This window comes from Periplaneta americana, chromosome 13, assembly GCF_040183065.1.
Source record: "Periplaneta americana isolate PAMFEO1 chromosome 13, P.americana_PAMFEO1_priV1, whole genome shotgun sequence".
Classification (NCBI taxonomy): domain Eukaryota; kingdom Metazoa; phylum Arthropoda; class Insecta; order Blattodea; family Blattidae; genus Periplaneta; species Periplaneta americana.
In genome coordinates, this window is record NC_091129.1 from 45,423,284 (window position 1) to 45,443,908 (window position 20,625).

A 20,625-nucleotide genomic window follows, 5' to 3' on the forward strand; every position below is an offset into this window, starting at 1 on the left:
AAGACGATGCCTTTTAATATAGAAATCCTTTCTATGTTAATATTGTGACAGCGACGTGAGAATCGAACTCACGACCAGCGTCCCGCATGAAAGCAGATCGCACAGGCTCCACGGAACATTGAGTGACGTCGCGCGGTGGAGAGAAGAGAGAGGGTGTATTACGTCACGCGACGAGTTTGCGCGCGCATCTGGTGCTGGTAGAGAGGAGAGGGCCCTGGATTTCTCTGGAATGCCATCTCTAGAGACGGGTGGAACCTTCGAGGCTACGTCGCTGTAGTTATAAATTACGGTCGCGAAGGAACGACAGCAGTTTTCTGAGTTTTCAGTTATTCAGTCAGTGAGAAAGCCAGAGCAAGGAAGCCAGTCTTGTGTACCGGAGTTCGACTCGAGTGTGCGTCCGCATCTGCGTCAGCATCCGAATGCCTGAGTTCGAGTGCAGTGGACCGCAGTTGGAGGGACCTGAGTTCGAGTGCAGTGGACCGCAGTTGGAGGGACCCGAGTTCGAGTACAGTGAACTGTCTCTGAAGGTCTGTGGTTCGAGATACTGTGAACTCGAGTGACTGAGATAGAAGAACTGTGAACTGAGAACTGGTAGTTCTGATTTGTAAATAGTGCTTTGTATATATTAGTTAAGATTAACAGTTCATTGTTGTGCGTAATAGTCCAAGTAAATTATCATTGTCGTCGGTGGAGTGCTATAACGAATACTGTGTTGAGTGAGGATCCAATTGTTGACGAGAGCGTTTAAGGTGAATTGTAGAAAGGAATTACTGTTGTGACAAATAAATTACATTGTTGTTACTAAATAAAATTCACACTGGTGTCAGAATCGGGACATTATCGACAATGGAGAACCTACAGCAGATCCTGCAAGCCATCGCAGAAATGAAAGCAGAAATGAACATGCACATTAGTGAAGTAAAAGATAACATGAACAAGCACATCAGTGAGGTTAAGAACGACATAAGTGATGTGAAAACGGAGATGAAAAGTGACATAAGCGGAGTGAAAGGCGACATAAGCGGAGTGAAAGATGACGTCACTACGCAAATTGAAAGCGTTTCAGCCCACGTAGATGGAATTGTCGCCATCGTGAAAGACGAACTCAAAGCCGACCTTGACAACCTAAACAAGAATTTTACAACTATAAACGAGGCAGTAACCGAATTGAGGCAGGAGGTAGACCATTTCGACGGCAAAATCCGCGATCTCGAGCGCCGCCAAGAGCAGACGAGCGAATTGCTGGACAAGACGAGTGAGGTGATGGAAAAACATGCTGAAGAAAACAAGCACATCCTCGCGTTGGTGGATCGCCAGGCTAGAGAACATAAACAGATAGTTGCCGAGGAGGTTCGACGTGCCATGCAAGAAGCGGCCACAGAGTTGAGGACTCCATATAGTGCCCCTGCGGAACCATCGGCTTCAGCCAGACATCACAACGTCAAGACGCCGAAGTTCGACGGTACGACGTCTTGGGCGATATTCCGTCGCCAGTTCGAGGCCATCGCAGAGCACAATGGGTGGACGCCGGCAGAGAAAACTACTCAGCTGCTGGCCGCGCTTCAGGGACAGGCGTCGGAGATTCTTCACAGCGTTCCAGAAGATGGGACAGCCGCTGAGATAATGGCGGCCTTGGAGGGACGTTATGGTGACCATCAACTTGCGGCAGCGTTCAGGACCCAACTGAAAACGAGGGTCCAACAGTCAGGCGAGTCCCTGCAAGAATTCGCGATGGCGGTGGAACAACTGACCCATAAGGCGCTCAGGGGCCTACCTAATGACTTCATCGCTGGAGAGGCGGCCTACACCTTCGGCAGCGGAGTTCGAGACCCGGAAATAAAGCAACAGCTACTCTTGGCAGAGCATCGCACCATCAATGCAGCTCTGGCGGCGGCCCTCAGGATGGAGGCAGCCAAGTTGACGGCGAACGTCTCGGCGTCGCACCGGATTAGGAGCGTCGCGGCGGCCGACGTCGAGGAACGTCAACCGAAATCACCCGAGCGACGAAGACGAGGAGTGCCCACCTGCTGGTCCTGCGGCGAGCCTGGACACCTGAGGAGGGACTGTGACCGATCTGGTCACAAACAGGAAAACTAAAAGGGGCCGATGCGATGAGGGGCACGTCGGCGCCGTCATCACCATCCCCTCGGCTGATCTTGAAGACGGTTAACAGAAGATGCGACGATGGGCTGATTGCTGATGGATGGATAAGAGGCCGCCCATGCAGAGTACTGGTATACACCGGGGCGTCGCTCACCATCGCCAGACCAGACGTCGTGCGTGGCCTACCTGGGAGGACGCCGCTGCGCCAATACGAGCTACGTACTGCCTCAGGCGAGAGCCTGCCCATCCTGGATTTGACCTTGGGAAAGAGGAGACTGGAGATGTGGGTGTTCGTCGCCAACATCACTGAAGACGTCATCCTGGGACTCGACGCCATGCGGATCTTCGATGCAACGGTGGACGTCAGGCGCCGTATCCTGCGTTTTGGTCAGGATGAAGTGTTCCTGAGGGACGTCGAAGACCAACCCATGGCCAGCAGACTCACCTTGGAAAATCATGTGACAATCCCGGCAGGCTGCGAGATGGTGGTGACGGCAAGACTGGACGGACAGCCTAAGAGAAACCTGCTTCTCGATTCGCAGACAACTCGGATAGATGGGGTTTATGTGGCCAGATCCCTACTCCCGAATCAGAAGGTGGTACCGGTGAGGGTCCTGAATGTCACCAATCGGGACAAGGAGGTGCCTAGTGGAACTGTACTAGGTAACGTCGAGCCGGTGGTGTCTGTGACGTCGCTAGCAGAAAACGAGGAGTGTCACCGACCACGTCCAGATCTAGACCCATCACTGAAAGAGCTGGCTCGAGAATTGCCGGCGAATTTAAGCAAAAGAGAAAGAAGACAAGTCCACGATCTACTGACAGAGTTTCAGGACGTGTTCAGTCTGTCTGAAAACGACTACGGGAGAACGGAGGAAGTTCAGCACCGCATTGACACCGGAAATGCTCGCCCAATCAGACAACCTCCTCGACGCGTCCCTCTAGCTAAACAGAGGGAGATTGACAGTCAACTGGAGGGCATGAAAGCAAGAGGGGTCATCAAGGAATCCGACAGCCCTTGGTCATCACCTGTAGTGCTGGTGAAGAAGAAGAATGGGGACCTGCGTTTCTGCGTGGACTACAGAAGACTGAATGACGTCACCAGGAAAGACTGCTTTCCCCTTCCACGAATTGACGACACCTTGGACACCCTGGCCGGAGCAGAGTGGTTCTCGATGTTGGATCTCAAGTCAGGATACTGGCAGGTCGCGCTACATCCTGAGGACAAGGAGAAAACGGCATTCTCTACAGGCCAGGGACTATGGCAGTTCACCGTTATGCCGTTCGGCCTCTGCAACGCTCCGGCTACATTCCAGAGACTAATGGAGTCCGTAATGAGAGGCCTGACATACGACACCTGTTTGCTGTACCTTGATGACGTCATCGTGGTGGGCAAGACTTTCGGCGAACAGCTGTTGAACCTGAGGAAAGTGTTCGAGAGACTGCGACAAGCCAGGCTGAAGTTGAACCCGAAGAAATGTCATCTATTCCAGAAGAAGGTCAACTACTTGGGACACGTAGTAGGGACCAACGGAGTGGCCACGGACCCGGAGAAGCTACAAGCCGTCAGAGGATGGCCGAGACCGAGGGACAAGCAGGAGCTGCGCCACTTTCTCGGCCTCTGCACTTATTACAGAAGGTTCGTAGCTGGGTACGCCAACATCGCTAAGCCTCTAACCCAGCTGACCGAGGAGAAACGACAATTCCAGTGGACAGACGAGGCGGAGTCATCCTTCCAGTCGCTGAAAGAGGCGCTCTGCACTGCTCCTGTACTGGGATATCCCATCCCTGGAAGGAAGTTCACGCTCGACACGGACGCTAGCAACGTAGGCATCGGCGGAGTACTCTCTCAGGAACAGGACGGGCAAGAGAGGGTGATTGCCTACTTCAGCCGAACATTGTCCAAGGCTGAGAGAAACTACTGCGTGACCCGTAGAGAACTTCTTGCCATTGTGGAAGCCCTGAAGCATTTCCACAAATATTTGTATGGCCAGGAGTTCCATCTGAGGACAGACCATTCTGCACTCACCTGGCTATTGGGCTTCAAGAATCTGGAGGGGCAGACCGCCCGTTGGGTTCAACGACTGCAGGAGTACAACTTCACCTCCGAACACCGACAAGGGAAGAAACATTCCAACGCTGATGCCTTATCACGACGCCCGTGCCCGGATGGCTGTAAACACTGCCTGAAAGTAGAAGAGCGTGATGGCGCCCACGAAGTCCGAGCAATTGCCGCCCAGCCGAGCCCAGGATGGGATAACGCCGCCATAAGGAGGGAGCAGCTGGAGGACCCAAACATTGGACAGCTACTACGTGATGTGGAGTCCGGCCAGAGACCAGTATGGGCCGACATCGCCAACCGTAGCACCACTTACAAGAGCTACTGGGCCCAGTGGGAATCCTTCACTGTCAAGGACGGTATCCTGAAGAGGATTTGGGAGTCGGCCGATGGAAGGACCCACATAGAACAACTTGTCCTGCCCAGGAGCAAGGTGAAGGAAGTGCTGGAGGAGACTCATGCTGGAGTGACTGGAGGCCACCTGGGAGCCAACAGGACGCTGGACAAGTTAAGGCAGAGGTTCTATTGGTTGCATCAGAGAACCGACACGGAACAATGGTGCCGAAGATGCGACACCTGTGCAGCCAGTCGCGGACCAAGGACCCGCAGCAGGGGAGCCATGCAGCAGTACAACGTGGGAGCTCCTTTTGAGAGGATCGCCATCGACGTTGCTGGGCCGTTCCCGGTCACGGATCGCGGGAACCGCTACCTGCTAGTCGCCATGGATTACTTCACAAAATGGCCAGAGGTGTACGCGATTCCCAACCAAGAGGCTTCGACGGTGGCCGACGTGCTGCTTGACAACTTCATCTGCCGATTCGGGGTGCCCCGGGAATTGCATAGCGATCAGGGGCGCAACTTCGAATCCAACCTGATGGGAGAATTGCTCGAGCGTCTGGGGGTGCATAAAACCAGGACCACTCCCCTCCACCCACAGTCCGACGGCATGGTGGAAAGATACATCAAAACCGTGGAGGAGCACCTGCGGAAGGTGGTGTCCAATCATCAACGAGACTGGGATGCCAGAGTTCCACTGTTCCTCTTGGCCTACAGAGCTTCGGTCCACGATACAACAGGGATGACACCGGCAAACATGGTTTTCGGGAGAGAGCTGCGCCTGCCCTGTGATCTGCTGTTTGGCACGCCACCCAGCGCCGACCAGCCAGCGACTGACTATGTGGCAGAACTCACCGAGAAGTTGAATGGAGTTCACCAACTGGCCAGAGAGCACCTCAAGATGGCCAGCGACAGGATGAAGGTGCGCTACGACAGATTAGCCAACTCTGCAGGATTCCAGGAGGGCGACCGGGTGTGGCTGTATCGACCTACCAGGACCAAAGGGAACTCACCAAAGCTGCAGCGTGCCTGGGATGGACCATACCGCGTGGTGACCCGGATCAACGACGTGGTGTACCGCATCCAGCGACAACCTCGAGGGAAGATGATGGTGGTGCATCTGGACCGATTAGCATCCTACCAAGGGACTGCCCGGGACGAGCAGCCCTAAGGAGGGGGCAATGTGACAGCGACGTGAGAATCGAACTCACGACCAGCGTCCCTCATGAAAGCAGATCGCACAGGCTCCACGGAACATTGAGTGACGTCGCGCGGTGGAGAGAAGAGAGAGGGTGTATTACGTCACGCGACGAGTTTGCGCGCGCATCTGGTGCTGGTAGAGAGGAGAGGGCCCTGGATTTCTCTGGAATGCCATCTCTAGAGACGGGTGGAACCTTCGAGGCTACGTCGCTGTAGTTATAAATTACGGTCGCGAAGGAACGACAGCAGTTTTCTGAGTTTTCAGTTATTCAGTCAGTGAGAAAGCCAGAGCAAGGAAGCCAGTCTTGTGTACCGGAGTTCGACTCGAGTGTGCGTCCGCATCTGCGTCAGCATCCGAAGGCCTGAGTTCGAGTGCAGTGGACCGCAGTTGGAGGGACCTGAGTTCGAGTGCAGTGGACCGCAGTTGGAGGGACCCGAGTTCGAGTACAGTGAACTGTCTCTGAAGGTCTGTGGTTCGAGATACTGTGAACTCGAGTGACTGAGATAGAAGAACTGTGAACTGAGAACTGGTAGTTCTGATTTGTAAATAGTGCTTTGTATATATTAGTTAAGATTAACAGTTCATTGTTGTGCGTAATAGTCCAAGTAAATTATCATTGTCGTCGGTGGAGTGCTATAACGAATACTGTGTTGAGTGAGGATCCAATTGTTGACGAGAGCGTTTAAGGTGAATTGTAGAAAGGAATTACTGTTGTGACAAATAAATTACATTGTTGTTACTAAATAAAATTCACAATATCAACGTAAAAATATAATTTCTTATATTGCATTTTTTGCATTTTTGACGTTTTTGAACTAAATAGGTTATTTTTATATTTTTTCGGCATTTTTTGGTCATTTTTAATACTTTGAAGAACTTTTATATCATTTGAAATGCACTTTATTTTCTTCTTTACCGATACGTCTGTTAAATCTTTTTCTAAGCAAATAGGTCAGTAGTAATTACCTACTGAATAAGTGAATAACAGTGAAGTTTGAGTTTTATAGTTTGGAGCAAACTCTATAGTCCATCCCTCATTCCATTGAAGACTTCACTTCACACACGGAAGTAGGGCCTAATATAAAATGTTTGACAACACTTAATTTAAGTGAGGGCTTTGACTGCTACTGTTCTTTGTTGGTACGAGCGTCTCTTTAGAATTTATGTTTTAAAGGGCAGAAACTTTCACCGTGTCCTGAACAGGACGCGGTTTGGAAGGGATGTCTACTGTAGTAGACAGTATTTTTAACACAAAGATTGCAATAATGCATGCTGCACCCAGATTTTGTTTTGTGATTCACACTCCCTCATCTGGAAGATCTGGTAACAAAAGTAAAGAGAGGAAGGAGGAGGAGACGGAGAACAAAGGCACTGACTTGGACTGTCCCTGATTGAAACATATTGTAAACACTCATTAAAATGTATAGTTTTCCCATGAAACCTTTATTTTGTTGCATGCCCTTTTCCTTTATCTTAGCCAAATTCCAGGAAGTTGCCTCCTCTCTCTGAGATTTGCAGGCAATCATTGAAACAAAGTGACTAATTTTTAAGAAGTTCTGTTGCGAGTACTTTGAATAATATTTAAATGTCATTTTCCTTTTTATGTCATTTTTCCATTAGTTTAAGGGCATTTTAATGATCATTTTAAGTAGATGTTTAGGTCATCAATATCCGCCCCCTAGTAATAAAGTGAATGGGTTATTTATGGAAGGGCCTAAGTCGCTAATTTTGTGAAAATGAGTTTTTAATGGAATACTGCTCTTTGGGTGTAGATACATCGATTTAGATATGAAGAGAACTAAGTTTCGCACTCTAATCCTTAGTATTATGACCTAGAATTTGTCGTTTGATTTTGAAAGGAACTAAGTCAATGACTTAGATTGTTTCAAAACTAAATATAAGTTTTCAGCATGTGGCACCACTGAAATGTTAAAAAAAGGCATTCGATTTTTTTTCTCTTACATTGCTATTTTGTCATTGTTGGGTAAGCGAATTGGTTATCCTGTATTGCAGTTGAGAGTATATTATATCTGTACAGAAATTCACGATGAATAGTGAGATTGATAAAAAGAGAAAGAAAGGTGTAAGAAACATTTGTGATTATAAAGGTGAAAAAATCAAACGTGCAAGGCTGTACACAAAAGAAGAAGTGAAAAGTTCTATAAGTGCATGAAAGAAACTGAGAAAGTGTGTCAAAACGATGAACGTGTGCTAGGTCTTTGCTTTGACTTTATGCAAAACATTAGTTTATCAAACATCCCCGTCCAGGGCCTATTTTACCCCCTGCCAGCTATCAGTTTTTCCTTTCTGTACACACAATTTGAAGGATGGTAAAGCACATTTCTATCTTTATCATGAGGGAGAGGCTAAGAAAGGATCTGATGAAACTTGCTCGTTTCTTTTGCACTACATAAAGAACAATGTCCCTAGTACAGTAAAAGAACTTCATCTCTATAGTGATATTGTGGGGGACAAAACAAGAATCACACATTGTTACGGTTTTGTCTGGCTATGACTGATTTAAATATGTTTGAGAAAATCATACATAGATTCCCTATAAGGGGACATTCATTTCTCCCATGTGATTGGGATTTCGGTCACATAAAGAAAGTCTTGAAGAAGCATGATCGCTATTATACACCAAAACAAATGTGAAATGATAATATCATCAGCATACCCTGGAAAATTCAAAGTTCATATGGTACAACCTCAATACTGTTTTCAATTTAAGGACTTGTGGCCCAAATACTACAAAAAAGTTGTAACTCCTTAGAAACTAGTGGTCCTGAGACACCTAGGGACAAGAGACAGTGTTTTACGATCAGTAAATTCATGGAGTTTCAGTATGATCAGAGCGGGTGGAACGCTCTGGTATGATCATAAAAGAAAAGGTACAATCATTGCTTCACAGTTTATTGGCGGATTTCAACAAACATTTTTACTTGGTTTACGAGGCTCTACAGTAATGTTGCCCATTCAGAATACGTATCCAAATGGAAAGGTGGAGATCAAGGAAGAGAAGATAGAAGACATAAAGAAAACAATGAGGTATATAAATGACGAAAACAAAGTATGGTATGAAGAAATAATTGCCTGGAACCAGTCTTAATTCTGGACACACTTCCATCGCAGTACAGATGCACGGAATTAAATGGACACCTTGAGCGAATAAAATAAGTTCAATTTTCACAAAAATAGTATATAAGTGTGTTTTCCCTTCAAAAAATAAAGTATTATTTAAAAAAAATTGGTCATTGAATATTTGTTTATGAAAGGGCCTAAGTTTTCAGATTTCAAAATTTTTTTTTCTAAAAAAATATAGTCAGCAAAATTTAATACCTGACTGGTCAAATTCGTTTCAAAGTAGAATTTATGATAAAATTTTTATTTCAGCCTTAATTTCAAAATTTTAGCCTATAAGCAGTTTTTCTTAAATTGCCAACAATTTAGTATTCATGACTTAGGCCCTTTCATAAATAACCCATTCAAGTATGCTCTGTTCAGTCCTTCTCACTGCCAAGTTGGTGATTTTACTAAAATTTAGTACTTTTATGCAATATTTGGAAATAGAAAATATATAAGTGAATAATTCATAGATAATATTAATCCTTTCTGTTGCAGTGAAGAGCTGTTCTACCAGTTACTGCTGTACGAGTTTGGTAATTTCGGCTTAATTAAATTTTCTGTAAGTGTGATACTTGTTTATGCTCAGTAGGCTTGAGTATGTTAAAATATGATCCCTCCCCTCTTGTAGCTCAGTGCTGTAGTTTGAGCTTATCATTCCCCATACTTGGGCTCAACTCCAGCCATTGATTGAAGTGATATTTATGGATAAGGTTAGGAGTTAAGAAACTTTCCCCTGACATTCTCCATTTCATCTTTCTCTTTGATTACTCTTCATGTCATCAAGAGTATAGTGCATAAGTTTCAGTGATGCTGGCTGGAAAAGACCATTCCATTCATATTACTACTTCCCTGTGAAACACTACCATGCACTAGTGTCAATAGAGATATCTTATACGAAGTTTTACCATTAGATGGCAGAAGAGTTCCATGCGGCACAACTTGTTGTAGGGCTATATTCATATGCTACAGTTGATTACATTCTCCCTCTTGTTGGTTTTCTGTGCGTGTCAGAATTATATTTTTATAATTGAAGCATTGGGCCGAATAACAGTCTGTGTTACAATTTTTCAAAATCGAGTTTTTAATGGAATAATGCTCTGTATAATCTTACACATTTGTCACAAAAATTGTTTTCTATATCTGTATCAGAGGTGCTTCTACACGAGTTACAACCATGAATTTCTTGGTTGGAACAACAGTCTATGTCACTAGTCACTTCTAGCATATCCAATTGTTTACATTGTATCGGGACTTATTGCACGGGAGTCTGTTCTTTTTACGAATACTAGGTACTTGAACTCTGTGTATCAGGTTTCAGTTGATCTATTACGTAAAATGGGCGACTGCAAGACAGTGACGATTTCTAGTGTAGATATTGACCGGCTAAATAAATGTAAAAAAAAGGGGAAAGATGTGTCACGAAAATCGCTGAGAGATATTGGTCTTGAGTGTACAACAAGGAAGACGAAGTTGCAAGTTTGTGCGAAAGATCCCCCGAGTAATGTAAGTTCCTGTCTGTTATTTTTGCAGTATTTTAATTTACACTTTACCTAATGTTAATTGGTCTAAGTTGTGTTTTGCCACTATAGTTTATCTTGGAATTTTATCAAGGTAACCTATTTCGTTTCAGGAACAGATTTGTGGAAATTTTTGTATGTGCTCACAGCTTGCTCTTGATGTCAGAAAGGAGCTGTTTAAAATGTATTACTCTCTTACAGTCAGAATTTAAAAACTGTGATTGTTATTGTCTTCATTATTAATAAAATTTATACTTAACAGGTAAGCCATCTGTTGGGATGAATAATGAATATTCGGGACAGGGGTTCAAATTCCATTTCTCAACAATTTCTCAACTGTAATATTTAATTTTCTTTATTCGTTTAATATTGTAACAACTTTAATTAATTTAATGATGTTACTACATCTCAATACTGTAGTTATTTTCTAATAATAGTAGAGTCTGGCTGGGCGGAAGAGAAGGCCTACTGGCCTTAGCTCTGCCAGATTAAATAAATAAATTATTAAATTATTATTATTTGATCAGTATTTTATGTTTATTCATAATATGACCTCGACTGTAACTTTAATAAATTACATGGTGTTAATTCATATTAATATAAAGCATTTAAAAATGAATGTCTTAATCATTTGGTTCATAATTTAACCTTTTTATTGATTTTGTATATTTCATAATATTCTGATTGTATAAAACTGTTTATTTTCTGTATTCCCCAGTAGCATTTCTGTGGAGTTAAAAATGTTACAAACTTCTATGATATGTAATATGACTTTCAATAACATACAGTCGTATACTTTGATTAGTGTACAAAACATACTGATGGAATAACTTTTATGTTACCCATCCGATAGTAAATTTATGAGCGGAATTATAATGGAACATTTTAGTTCCTTGTGAACATTTAGCAGATAGTAACATAGACCATTATTCAGCCCAATGCTTCAATTATTTGTATAATAATCTAGTATAATTTAATATAATTCAATATTTTCTTACCTCATAATTGAATTTAATTTACAATAAATAAGAGCATAAACTTGTATAATACTGAGCAATTCCTCTTAAGAGATGGATGGAAAAATATGCAGTATGCAGAATATAGATATGAGTAAATTGAATGTTCATGAACCTGGATGAGAACTTTGAGAATGAAGTGCACAAATAAAAAATAGGAACTTTGTTGAAGGTGAATATTGCCTCTTTAATCATTGGTATTGTAAGTACCGTGCAGTAAAAGCAGGATATGAAGCCACCAACATGTTTTTATAGGGAAGGGACTATCGGGCTTGAATTTCTCGTATTTTTTTCTCTAATTGCAGAAAGATCAAATGTAATTGTTAAATATGATTGCAGTAGTATTACAATCATTAATGCGTTTTGTAGGTTAAGGACATGCAGTTTTGAATACTATGTAGGATGATTTTGATCATTTGAAGTTAAAACATGGTTTTAATAATTAGTCTACAGTACATTAAAGGCATTATTCACGAAATGGATTTTTGGAGTCAAGATTCCCCTACTTTCTTATTTTATACATAAACTATATTATTCATAGGCCTATATTTGTTTTTTTTTCATTACGGATCGTCCTAGATAATAAACATCCCAGTTAATTGCGAATTTACTGTAGGCCTAGTTTCGTCCCATTGTAAAATACAGGTGTAAACTTTGGAGACTCCTACAAGTACTGAATATAATCTAAGCTAACATAGCTTGCTGTCGAGGTTGCATATGGTTTTATTACAATTTCTCTTTGTCCTCTTCCAAAATGAAACTGAAGCCAGAAATTCCTTACTTGAAATAGTTCTTTTTGTTTAATAGCAAGCACTTTCGAGGCACAATTGAATTAATTACATTTTTTAAGTTTGAAATAATTTATTCAGAAGTCGGTCTTGGTAGCATAGTTGGTATAGCACTGGCCTTCTATGCTCGAGGTTGCAGGTTCGATCCCAGTCCAGGTCGATGGCATTTAAGTGTGTTTAAATGCGACAGGCTCATGTCAGTAGATTTACTGGCATGTAAAAAAAACTCCTGTGGGACAAAATTCCGGCACACTGGCGACGCTGATATAACCTCTGCAGTTGCAAGCGTCGTTAAATAAACCATAATTTTTTTATATTCAGAATTTTTCGGGACCTGATTGAAGGCAAAAAGCTTTCCTGGTTTTTACTTATAGGAACACAACAAAAATTTGGCATTTTGAGTTGAGTTGAGAGCATTTAATATACTAATACACTATGTAAATCCTCAATGTTTGTTATACTGGAAAACAAATGCACATGCAAAGCACAAAGTATGTGCACGCTATCTGTTGGTGCTAGTTCTAATTCAGGATATCCCAATTGAAAATGCCCAGTAGCAAGATCTGGTAATATACAGGCGTGTTCCTAATGCTAGTCAGATGAACTTGAAAAATGGACATGTGCTAATTAGATTTTGCTAAATGCACCGAACAGAATGTCTTTCCTTGCCTCATCTCTTTTAAAATAAATAATTTTGTCGCTTTTGATACCATTTTTGTCAAATTTTTCTTGTTTGCAATACAATACAAACAGATTATTGCGTGCATATGGAAAGATCAATGCTTTCTCGACTGAAATAGGTACTGTGATGTGTGAAAAATTGCTACTATCATCTCATTGTGGGACATTACATTTGCATATTGGCAAATATATGATGAAGTATTTACAATAAAACAATTGAGACAAACATTCCTAATTCAAGGTATGACATCACATGGCAAACAGCTATTCCTCCGCCATAGATTTCTGTGATGTCATAACTTTTTACTGTACAACTGTTGTACATTATTTTGTGGAACAAAATGCTACAACTCCATATTACGTAAGAACTTTTACGAGGGTTTTTTGGAAATTTCATAGCTTGACATAGAAATTAAAGTAGGATTATTCTGAAACAATCTTTATTTCTCAACATTATCCACCCTGAGATTCACACACTTGGTCCATCGTTGCTGCAATACTGCTGTACCTCATTGTACACAGATTCCTCGAGCCTGCAAAAAAAGCTTTTTGCTGCTGCTATAACCTCTTCTTTTGACGAAATTTCCCAGGCAAGTGAGTTTTAAACTTTGGGAAAAGAAAGAAATCTGAGCGGTGCAATATCTGGTGAGTAGGGACAGGGTGCAGCAACAATTCGAGTTGAACCCGATACTGTTGCATGGGGAAGGGAGTTCTATATGTGTAATGTTTACATCTTCGGAAATCGAGCTTGATGCAGCAGAAGACTGCCCATCAACAGATTTCGACCGGCCAGACCCCAACATAATAGGAACATAGAAACATGCATTGTTGCAACAGACGTCTGTCCTAATTACGCAGCTGTGTCAGGATGCTGAGTTTGGGGAAGAACAATTTGGTAGCTCCCCTTTACTTTCGGGGAGAGTACCTACATGGCTCCCCTAAATGATATGAGACGAGAATCAGCTGAGAACAGTTGGTGAGCATGAGTGCTCGTGAATTGTGCCGACAACCCCACTCAAGTCTCGGCTGACTTCAATCTCAGTCGGGAATTGGCAAACCGCAGGCCACTTGGGCCTACTCATCATGCAGCCAGCTTCCTGCAACAGGCAACACCAGTTGGAGTCTAGACGACTTGGGACTTCTCATCACACAGCCTGCCTCTTCCACCAAATTGGTCCCGGGTTCGTGTCCAAGCCACTCAGGCCTCCTCACCACGCAGTCTGCAGTCTAGTTTAAAACTATGTTCAGTTAGTACTGGCACTAATTTAAAACTTTCTATCTATCGACTGTTTACTGTCTTGTTGACCATGTTAGTGTTTTACCATTTCGAACCAGAACGTATTTTTCACAACAAAAACATGGCGAAGGTTAAGAAGGATAAGTTGTTTGCACTTTCAGAAGAATTCAAGATGCAATTTATAGAAACTGATGACATCATTCTTCGATGTGTCGTCTGCGAAGTAAATATTGCAATTGATGAGAAGCATCAAAGAAACTGAATAAACCAGCACATCCAGTACACGAAACATGTGAAGAACATTGAACTTCACAAGTCGAAACCTAAGCAAACTATTTTTATACACGCCTTTGCTTCAGGATCTGAAAATCAGCGGTCATTGAGTGAGTTCAGTGCAGATCTTACCATGGCATTAATCCAGTCAGGAATTCCAATCCACAGGGTAAACATTTGCTGATGATATGGCGTTGTTAGCAGAAGAGGAGATGATACTAAGGGATATGCTACTGGAGCTAAATGACAGCTATGAGCAGTATGGAATGAAGATAAATGCAAACAAGACGAAGACCATGGTTGTCAGATGAAAAATAAAGAAGGTAAACTTGCGAATTCTAAATGAGGCAGGAGAGCAAGTGGACAGCTTCAAATACTTGGGATGTACTATGAACAGTAACATGAGCTGCTGCCAGGAAGTCAAAAGTAGGATAGCAATAGCAAAGGAAGCTTAGAAAAAGGATCATCTTTTGCGGACCTCTGGAAAAAGAATTAAGCAAGAGACTAGTGAAGTGCTTTGTGTGGAGTGTGTCATATGGAGCAGAAACATAGACATTACAACGAAGTGAAGAGAAGGGAATAGAAGCATTTCAAAATGTGGATATGGAGAAGAATGGAGTGGGGCTGTTAATTTCATTTCAACAACAATTAATATGAAACCAATTAATATAAAGCCTGAACGAATTCCCTTATTTGTGTGATCAGTAGCCATTACAGCACTATTATTACTATTATCATTACCAGTACTTGTTGGAGGAATTACTATATTACCAACTGTGAAATGGACTGACAGAATAGGAAACGAAACTGTGTTGGAAAGAGTGGGTGAAGAAAGAATGATGCTGAAACTGATTAGAAAGAGAAAAAGGAATTGATTAGGTCACTGGCTGAGAAGAAACTGCCTACTGAAGGATGCACTGGAAGGAATGGTAGAAGAGTTCGGGGCAGAAGAAGATATCAGATAATAGACGACATTAATATATATGGATCATATACAGAGACTAAGAGAAAGGCAGAAAATAGGAAAGATTGGAGAATGCTGGGTTTGTAGTGAAAGACTTGTCCTTGGGCAGAACACTTATGTATGTATGTAAGGTAAACAATCCTGCATTCAAATCATTTCTTGAGAAGTACAGGCAAAGGTCAATATCGGATGAGAGCACACTGAGAAAAAATTACATATAGCCAAATTATGAGTACTTTTTCCAGAAAATAAAAGAGGTGATTGGCAAACATGATGTGGGATTCATTTTAGATGAAAGTACTGATGAGCTGTAAAGATATACGAGTTTGGATGTATTGGTGTTTCTATTATCTGGTGAATGGGTGAAACCTATGCTTTTTAAGGTGTACCAACTGCACAATAATGTAGTTATTCAATGACTCATGCATGAAGCTGTGGCCAGGGGGCATACAGTACGAAAAAGTCAGGCTTGTGGGGACTGATCAAGCATGCTATATGAAGGGTACACGGGTATAACGATCAAGGTCCATTTTAGAAAGTTACGAGAAAAACGAATTTTAAAGTTTAAGCACTTAATACTTAGTTATGTGTGTATTTAATAGAAATTGATGTAGTGGAATGTAAAGAACGATAATTTCTTATTAATTATACAATGACATTTTGTTCTAAATTTGGATGGTAACAATGGAAAATGCAATATAAACAGACAATGCGTAAACTTTCAAAGTAAGAATGATCAAGGTCCAAATAGGAAACTTGTAGATACATGGAATACAGCGTGCATTATAGTGAAGCACCACTCCTAACTCAAACATTTAATTTGTTTTTGGCCGTTTTATGTATAATTTCAAAATATAATTCTCGTTTTCCTTTCAATGGTCTTGTACTGCAGTCTGCAGAACTGCTTCTTTATTTATAATAATAGTTTTTTTTTTATAATAATAGTTTTATTTTCCCTGGCAGAGTTAAGGCCATCAGGCCTTCTCTTCACTCAACCACGATCAAATCACATACAGAAAAATACATACCGGTATACAAATATTAACTTAAAAATAATAATAAACATAATTAAGTAAAAAAGAGAGATTGAATACATATACACAATCAGTATTAACTTTAAAATAACAATAATAAAAAATATATAATTAAAAAAGAGACTGAATACATAATTACAAACAGAAAAATACATTCTAGTATACAGTATTAACTTAAAAAAAAAAGAATTAATACATATGAATATAATCTCACAACTAAAGGAATAGTAGAATTAGTATGATCAGCACAGCACGTGTTACATTGAGACAATGACAATTGCCTAGATATATGTGTTAATGGAAAAATGAAGTAGTGGCTGTGTAACATAGTAATAATAATAATAATAATAATAATAATAATAATAATAGTAATAATAATAGTAGTAATAATAATAATAATAATAATAATGAATAAAAATTATACCTAAAAAACTAATTCTTTGCCTTTAAAATATTTCTAAACAACCTAATTTTAAACAACTGAGGACTATCCCTGATTTCCAGCGGCAGCGAATTCCATGAGCGGGTCATGGCTATTGAGAAAGAACTTGAGTACAGAGATGTCTGATCACGTGGTATTGATAGCAACAGATTGTGCTGTGAACGTGTATTTAGATTATGATGTGAAGCTAGGAGAGTAAACCGAGAGGCAAGGTAGTTGGGTGTGGAATCATGTATAATTCGATATAGCAGGCAAAGAGAATGTACTGAACGTCGATCTTGCAAGCGGAGCCAGGAGAGTCATTTGGAAGTCATTGAAAGTTGCTGTTTTGAAATATGTCATCATATAAAGCGACTGAAGATTTTCAACTCTTTCGCATTGTTCTTCTTCTGATTTCTTTTCACTGGTTTGAAATATAATTGAAATAATATTAGAAAATAACTATTATAAACTAATTTGGATGTTTAATAGCATTTGAAATTAAAATCTGATAAAATTAAGTTCCATGGCATCGTGGTCTAAGTCATCCTGCCTAGGACTCGCATTACGGAATGCTCGCTGGTTCGAGTCCTCATGGGAAAATAAATTTTCTCATGGAATTTCGGCCAGTGTAAGGGACTGGTGCCCACCAAGCATCGTGATGCACTTTGGGAGTTATGATAGGTAGCGAAAATCCGGTTTTGCAAACCAGCTATAATGACTGGGGGGGATCATTGTGCTAACCACAGGCTACCTCTATACTGGTTGGATGATCGTCCATCTTTGCTTCGGCATGTGGATGTGAGGTCAGCAGCTGGCGGTCAGTCTTGGCCCCTCATGGGCTGCAGCGCTGTGGATTTATTTTATTATTTTTTTAATAAAATTAAAGATAAAATAATTTTGACAAATAAAATAGAAACTCACTATATAGCTTTCGTATCGTCCGCTTGATGATTATCAGGAACACCTTTTTAGTATCTTATTTTACATTGTAGTTTGTAATGGACCTCTAGGCGAAAGGACTTTCTTTTTGCAGTAGCTATTCAGAAATTCTCCCCATCCATAAAATACTTCTTCTATCTTGCAGTCAGCTATGAAGAATGGTTCAGATTTCTTCATCGGATTAGCAATCTCATGTCACTAGTCATCAGGAAACTCACATCTTATCTTCTGGTTTATAAATTCCATATTATTATTGCACTTGAGGTACGAATGGTCTCTCCTTGGAAATGTTGCCGACAGACAATAACATTTCTTCATTATGGAAAAATCGGATCACAAAATTTGTTATTCTGTCCTCAACAGGATTCACAAAACATATTGAATTCACGGACAGAGTCAGGCAGAAATTCAAAACAGAAATACCACAACATTAAGCATACTTCATCAGGCGCTTTGTTCAAAACTGTTCCATCATATATACAAAATACAGATTTCACAGTAGAAAGTGTATGGACTTAGCACGAAAAAACTATAGTTGCCTGCGGTAATATGCTTCACTTATTGAAATTTTAGGAATCAGAAGATTCTTCTGGTAATCCATACAAACTGCTTCCTTAATTATACACTTTCTGGATTTAAAATGTATCCAAACATTCAGAACGCTTTACCTCATACAAAGTATCTCCTTTCCTCTTATGTAGTTCATTTAAGTCGTTGTGAGATATGGTTTTTGTCTATTCAAATTGTGTATGTGAGTTGCATCTTTATCGTTTTTTATTTTTGATTCGAGCTGAGATATATTGATTCTAAATTTATCGCAAGTACATGCGACACTTCTGTAATACCGAAACTTTTATTGTACTAATTCACAAAAATCACTGGATATTTCTTGTATGACTTCATAGTATTTTCAATGATTATCCTGTCAGGTGAACATTCTTTGTAACATAGGAAGCCATTAGATTTCATTCCCTCATTATCTATAAGTAAAATATTCAATCCTGAACACTTAAACTTGTCTCTCCTGTAATTTGATTCATGGTCTGTATTCTTTTCGATGAGTTAGAAGTACGTCAAAAAAATATTTTATTTGTACTCATATTCTGCATAGCTATATTCTCTGTTATTTCTGATACCTCCATTTCACGTATGACTTAATTTTAAGGCAACATCCGGAACAACTAACACAAGCCTGAAAGAATTTCCATGAAACAAACTGCAAATAAGATCCTGTTTACTTTAGTGCGAAAAGAAATCATTGCATTCTTACTCGACAGTGGAAAAGTAATGAAATTATCTTTCAGGTTATTTTACATAAATTGCCGGAAATCCAGCAATACAAAACTGCAGCATTATATGGCAAAACATAGGAGGAAAAGCAGAGTAGAAAAATGGACCTTGATCGTTCTTCCACAGAACCGACTAGAGCTTGATTGTTCTTATGAAGTACATGAAAACTTTAATGCTCATTTTCGAGGACCATGATCGTTTTGACAGAAAACTAGGTAGACCACATGTTATTACTCCCTTTCCACTATAAGATGACATTATTAACTCAATTTCGATTTTTGATGGACCTTGATCGTTTTTCCCATGTACCCTTCATTTGCTTTCGACTTTCCAATAACTAAAGGGCATATATCCCAATCCCAACCATGTGACATGTATTGCACAAGGACTACACCATGTTTGTGAAAGTATCAGGGAGAATTACACTAGGGTAAATGACTTCATTTCTGCTCTGAAGAAGATTCTTGTAAAAGCTCCCAGTCGTCAAGTTTTGTACCAGAAGTCACTGAGCTCCACCTTCCACAATTCTCTGTCATACAGTTTTCTTGTGCAAAAACTTTGATAAAATCATATGCTTCATATGTGCCCTAGATTCAACAGACGCAGCAGCCATCAAACAGGCCCAAAATTACTCAACAACAAAAACTTAGAGTTGGAACTTTTTGCAGTGCCTGACTACAAGTATTTGCCTGATGTGATTCAGAGTTTGGAAGAAGAAGGTATGAAGAAGATAGAACTGTGGAAGAAGTTGATGAGTGTTAGAGACAACCTTGATGGATTTGCCAAAGTCAAATTCGAATTAAATTTGAAGAGGAATTCGGATGTGGAAACCTTCGCAACTTTGACTGAACTCCTTTTATGAGTGTTGATAAGATATGCTCCATTGGTTTCTGTAGATGTCAAGTGGAGTTTCTGTACATACAAGGAAGTCCTGAGCTCAAAGCATCAGCGACTTACTGTCGAAAACATTGAAATGTTGTGTGTAATCCAATATAACAAGTTGATTAAAACCGAATAAATGGGATAAAGAATGTTCATGATCAATCGTGTAACTGGTTTAACCTTAATAAAGTCATTTCATCCACATTTTTTTTTGCACCTTTGTGTATGTATTTTCAGAATCTTTTTTCCCCCCTTTTCTAACCATAATTTGCACCTTAAAATCCCTTCATTAATGAGAACTATTGTAATAATATGAGTATGATAGTGATGGTGAAGACAATGGGAACAATGATGATGACTGACAAGGGCAACGAGGATGATGATGATGATGATGATGATGGTAACGGTAACAAGAACATTAACAGTACATTGTAATTTTACAGTTTATATTTTCTTCCAAAGCAAGGTATTAAATGTAGGAAGTGATTGGTTTGAACATTACAATTGAATTATGTCATGCTGTTTGCAGACACCTCTTCCCATCTACGATGTGGCAATGCTGGGGCTTGATAGCGAGGAGTCAGGCTGGACTGAAGTTGATGGCCCCAAGATGGATCTGGCTGAGACTGTTAAGCAGCTACTGACTGACAAAGGACCCATGCTGGATGAGTACTTCTCAACTATTGTTGATTCTTCTGGGAACTTGTGCAGCCTTCCCTTGGTGCTTGGTAGGAACACAAATTAAAGTTTTAGTTACA

At 40.8% G+C, this 20,625-nt stretch overlaps 1 protein-coding gene across 5 annotated transcripts in view; it reads left to right on the plus strand.

The window, feature by feature from the left end:
* The window catches only part of Mlh1 (DNA mismatch repair ATPase Mlh1), a 127,834-nt gene that overhangs the window by 63,254 nt on the left and 43,955 nt on the right, over positions 1–20,625 (plus strand). For all 5 annotated transcript variants that reach the window (XR_011335492.1, XR_011335493.1, XM_069843103.1 and 2 more), the window contains 2 exons: positions 9,318–9,381; positions 20,397–20,595. Coding sequence is in view for 3 of the 5 variants with exons in the window: in XM_069843103.1 (XP_069699204.1) it covers positions 9,318–9,381; positions 20,397–20,595 (263 nt within the window). In the remaining 2 variants the exon portion in view is untranslated. The remainder of the gene's footprint in view (positions 1–9,317; positions 9,382–20,396; positions 20,596–20,625) is intronic.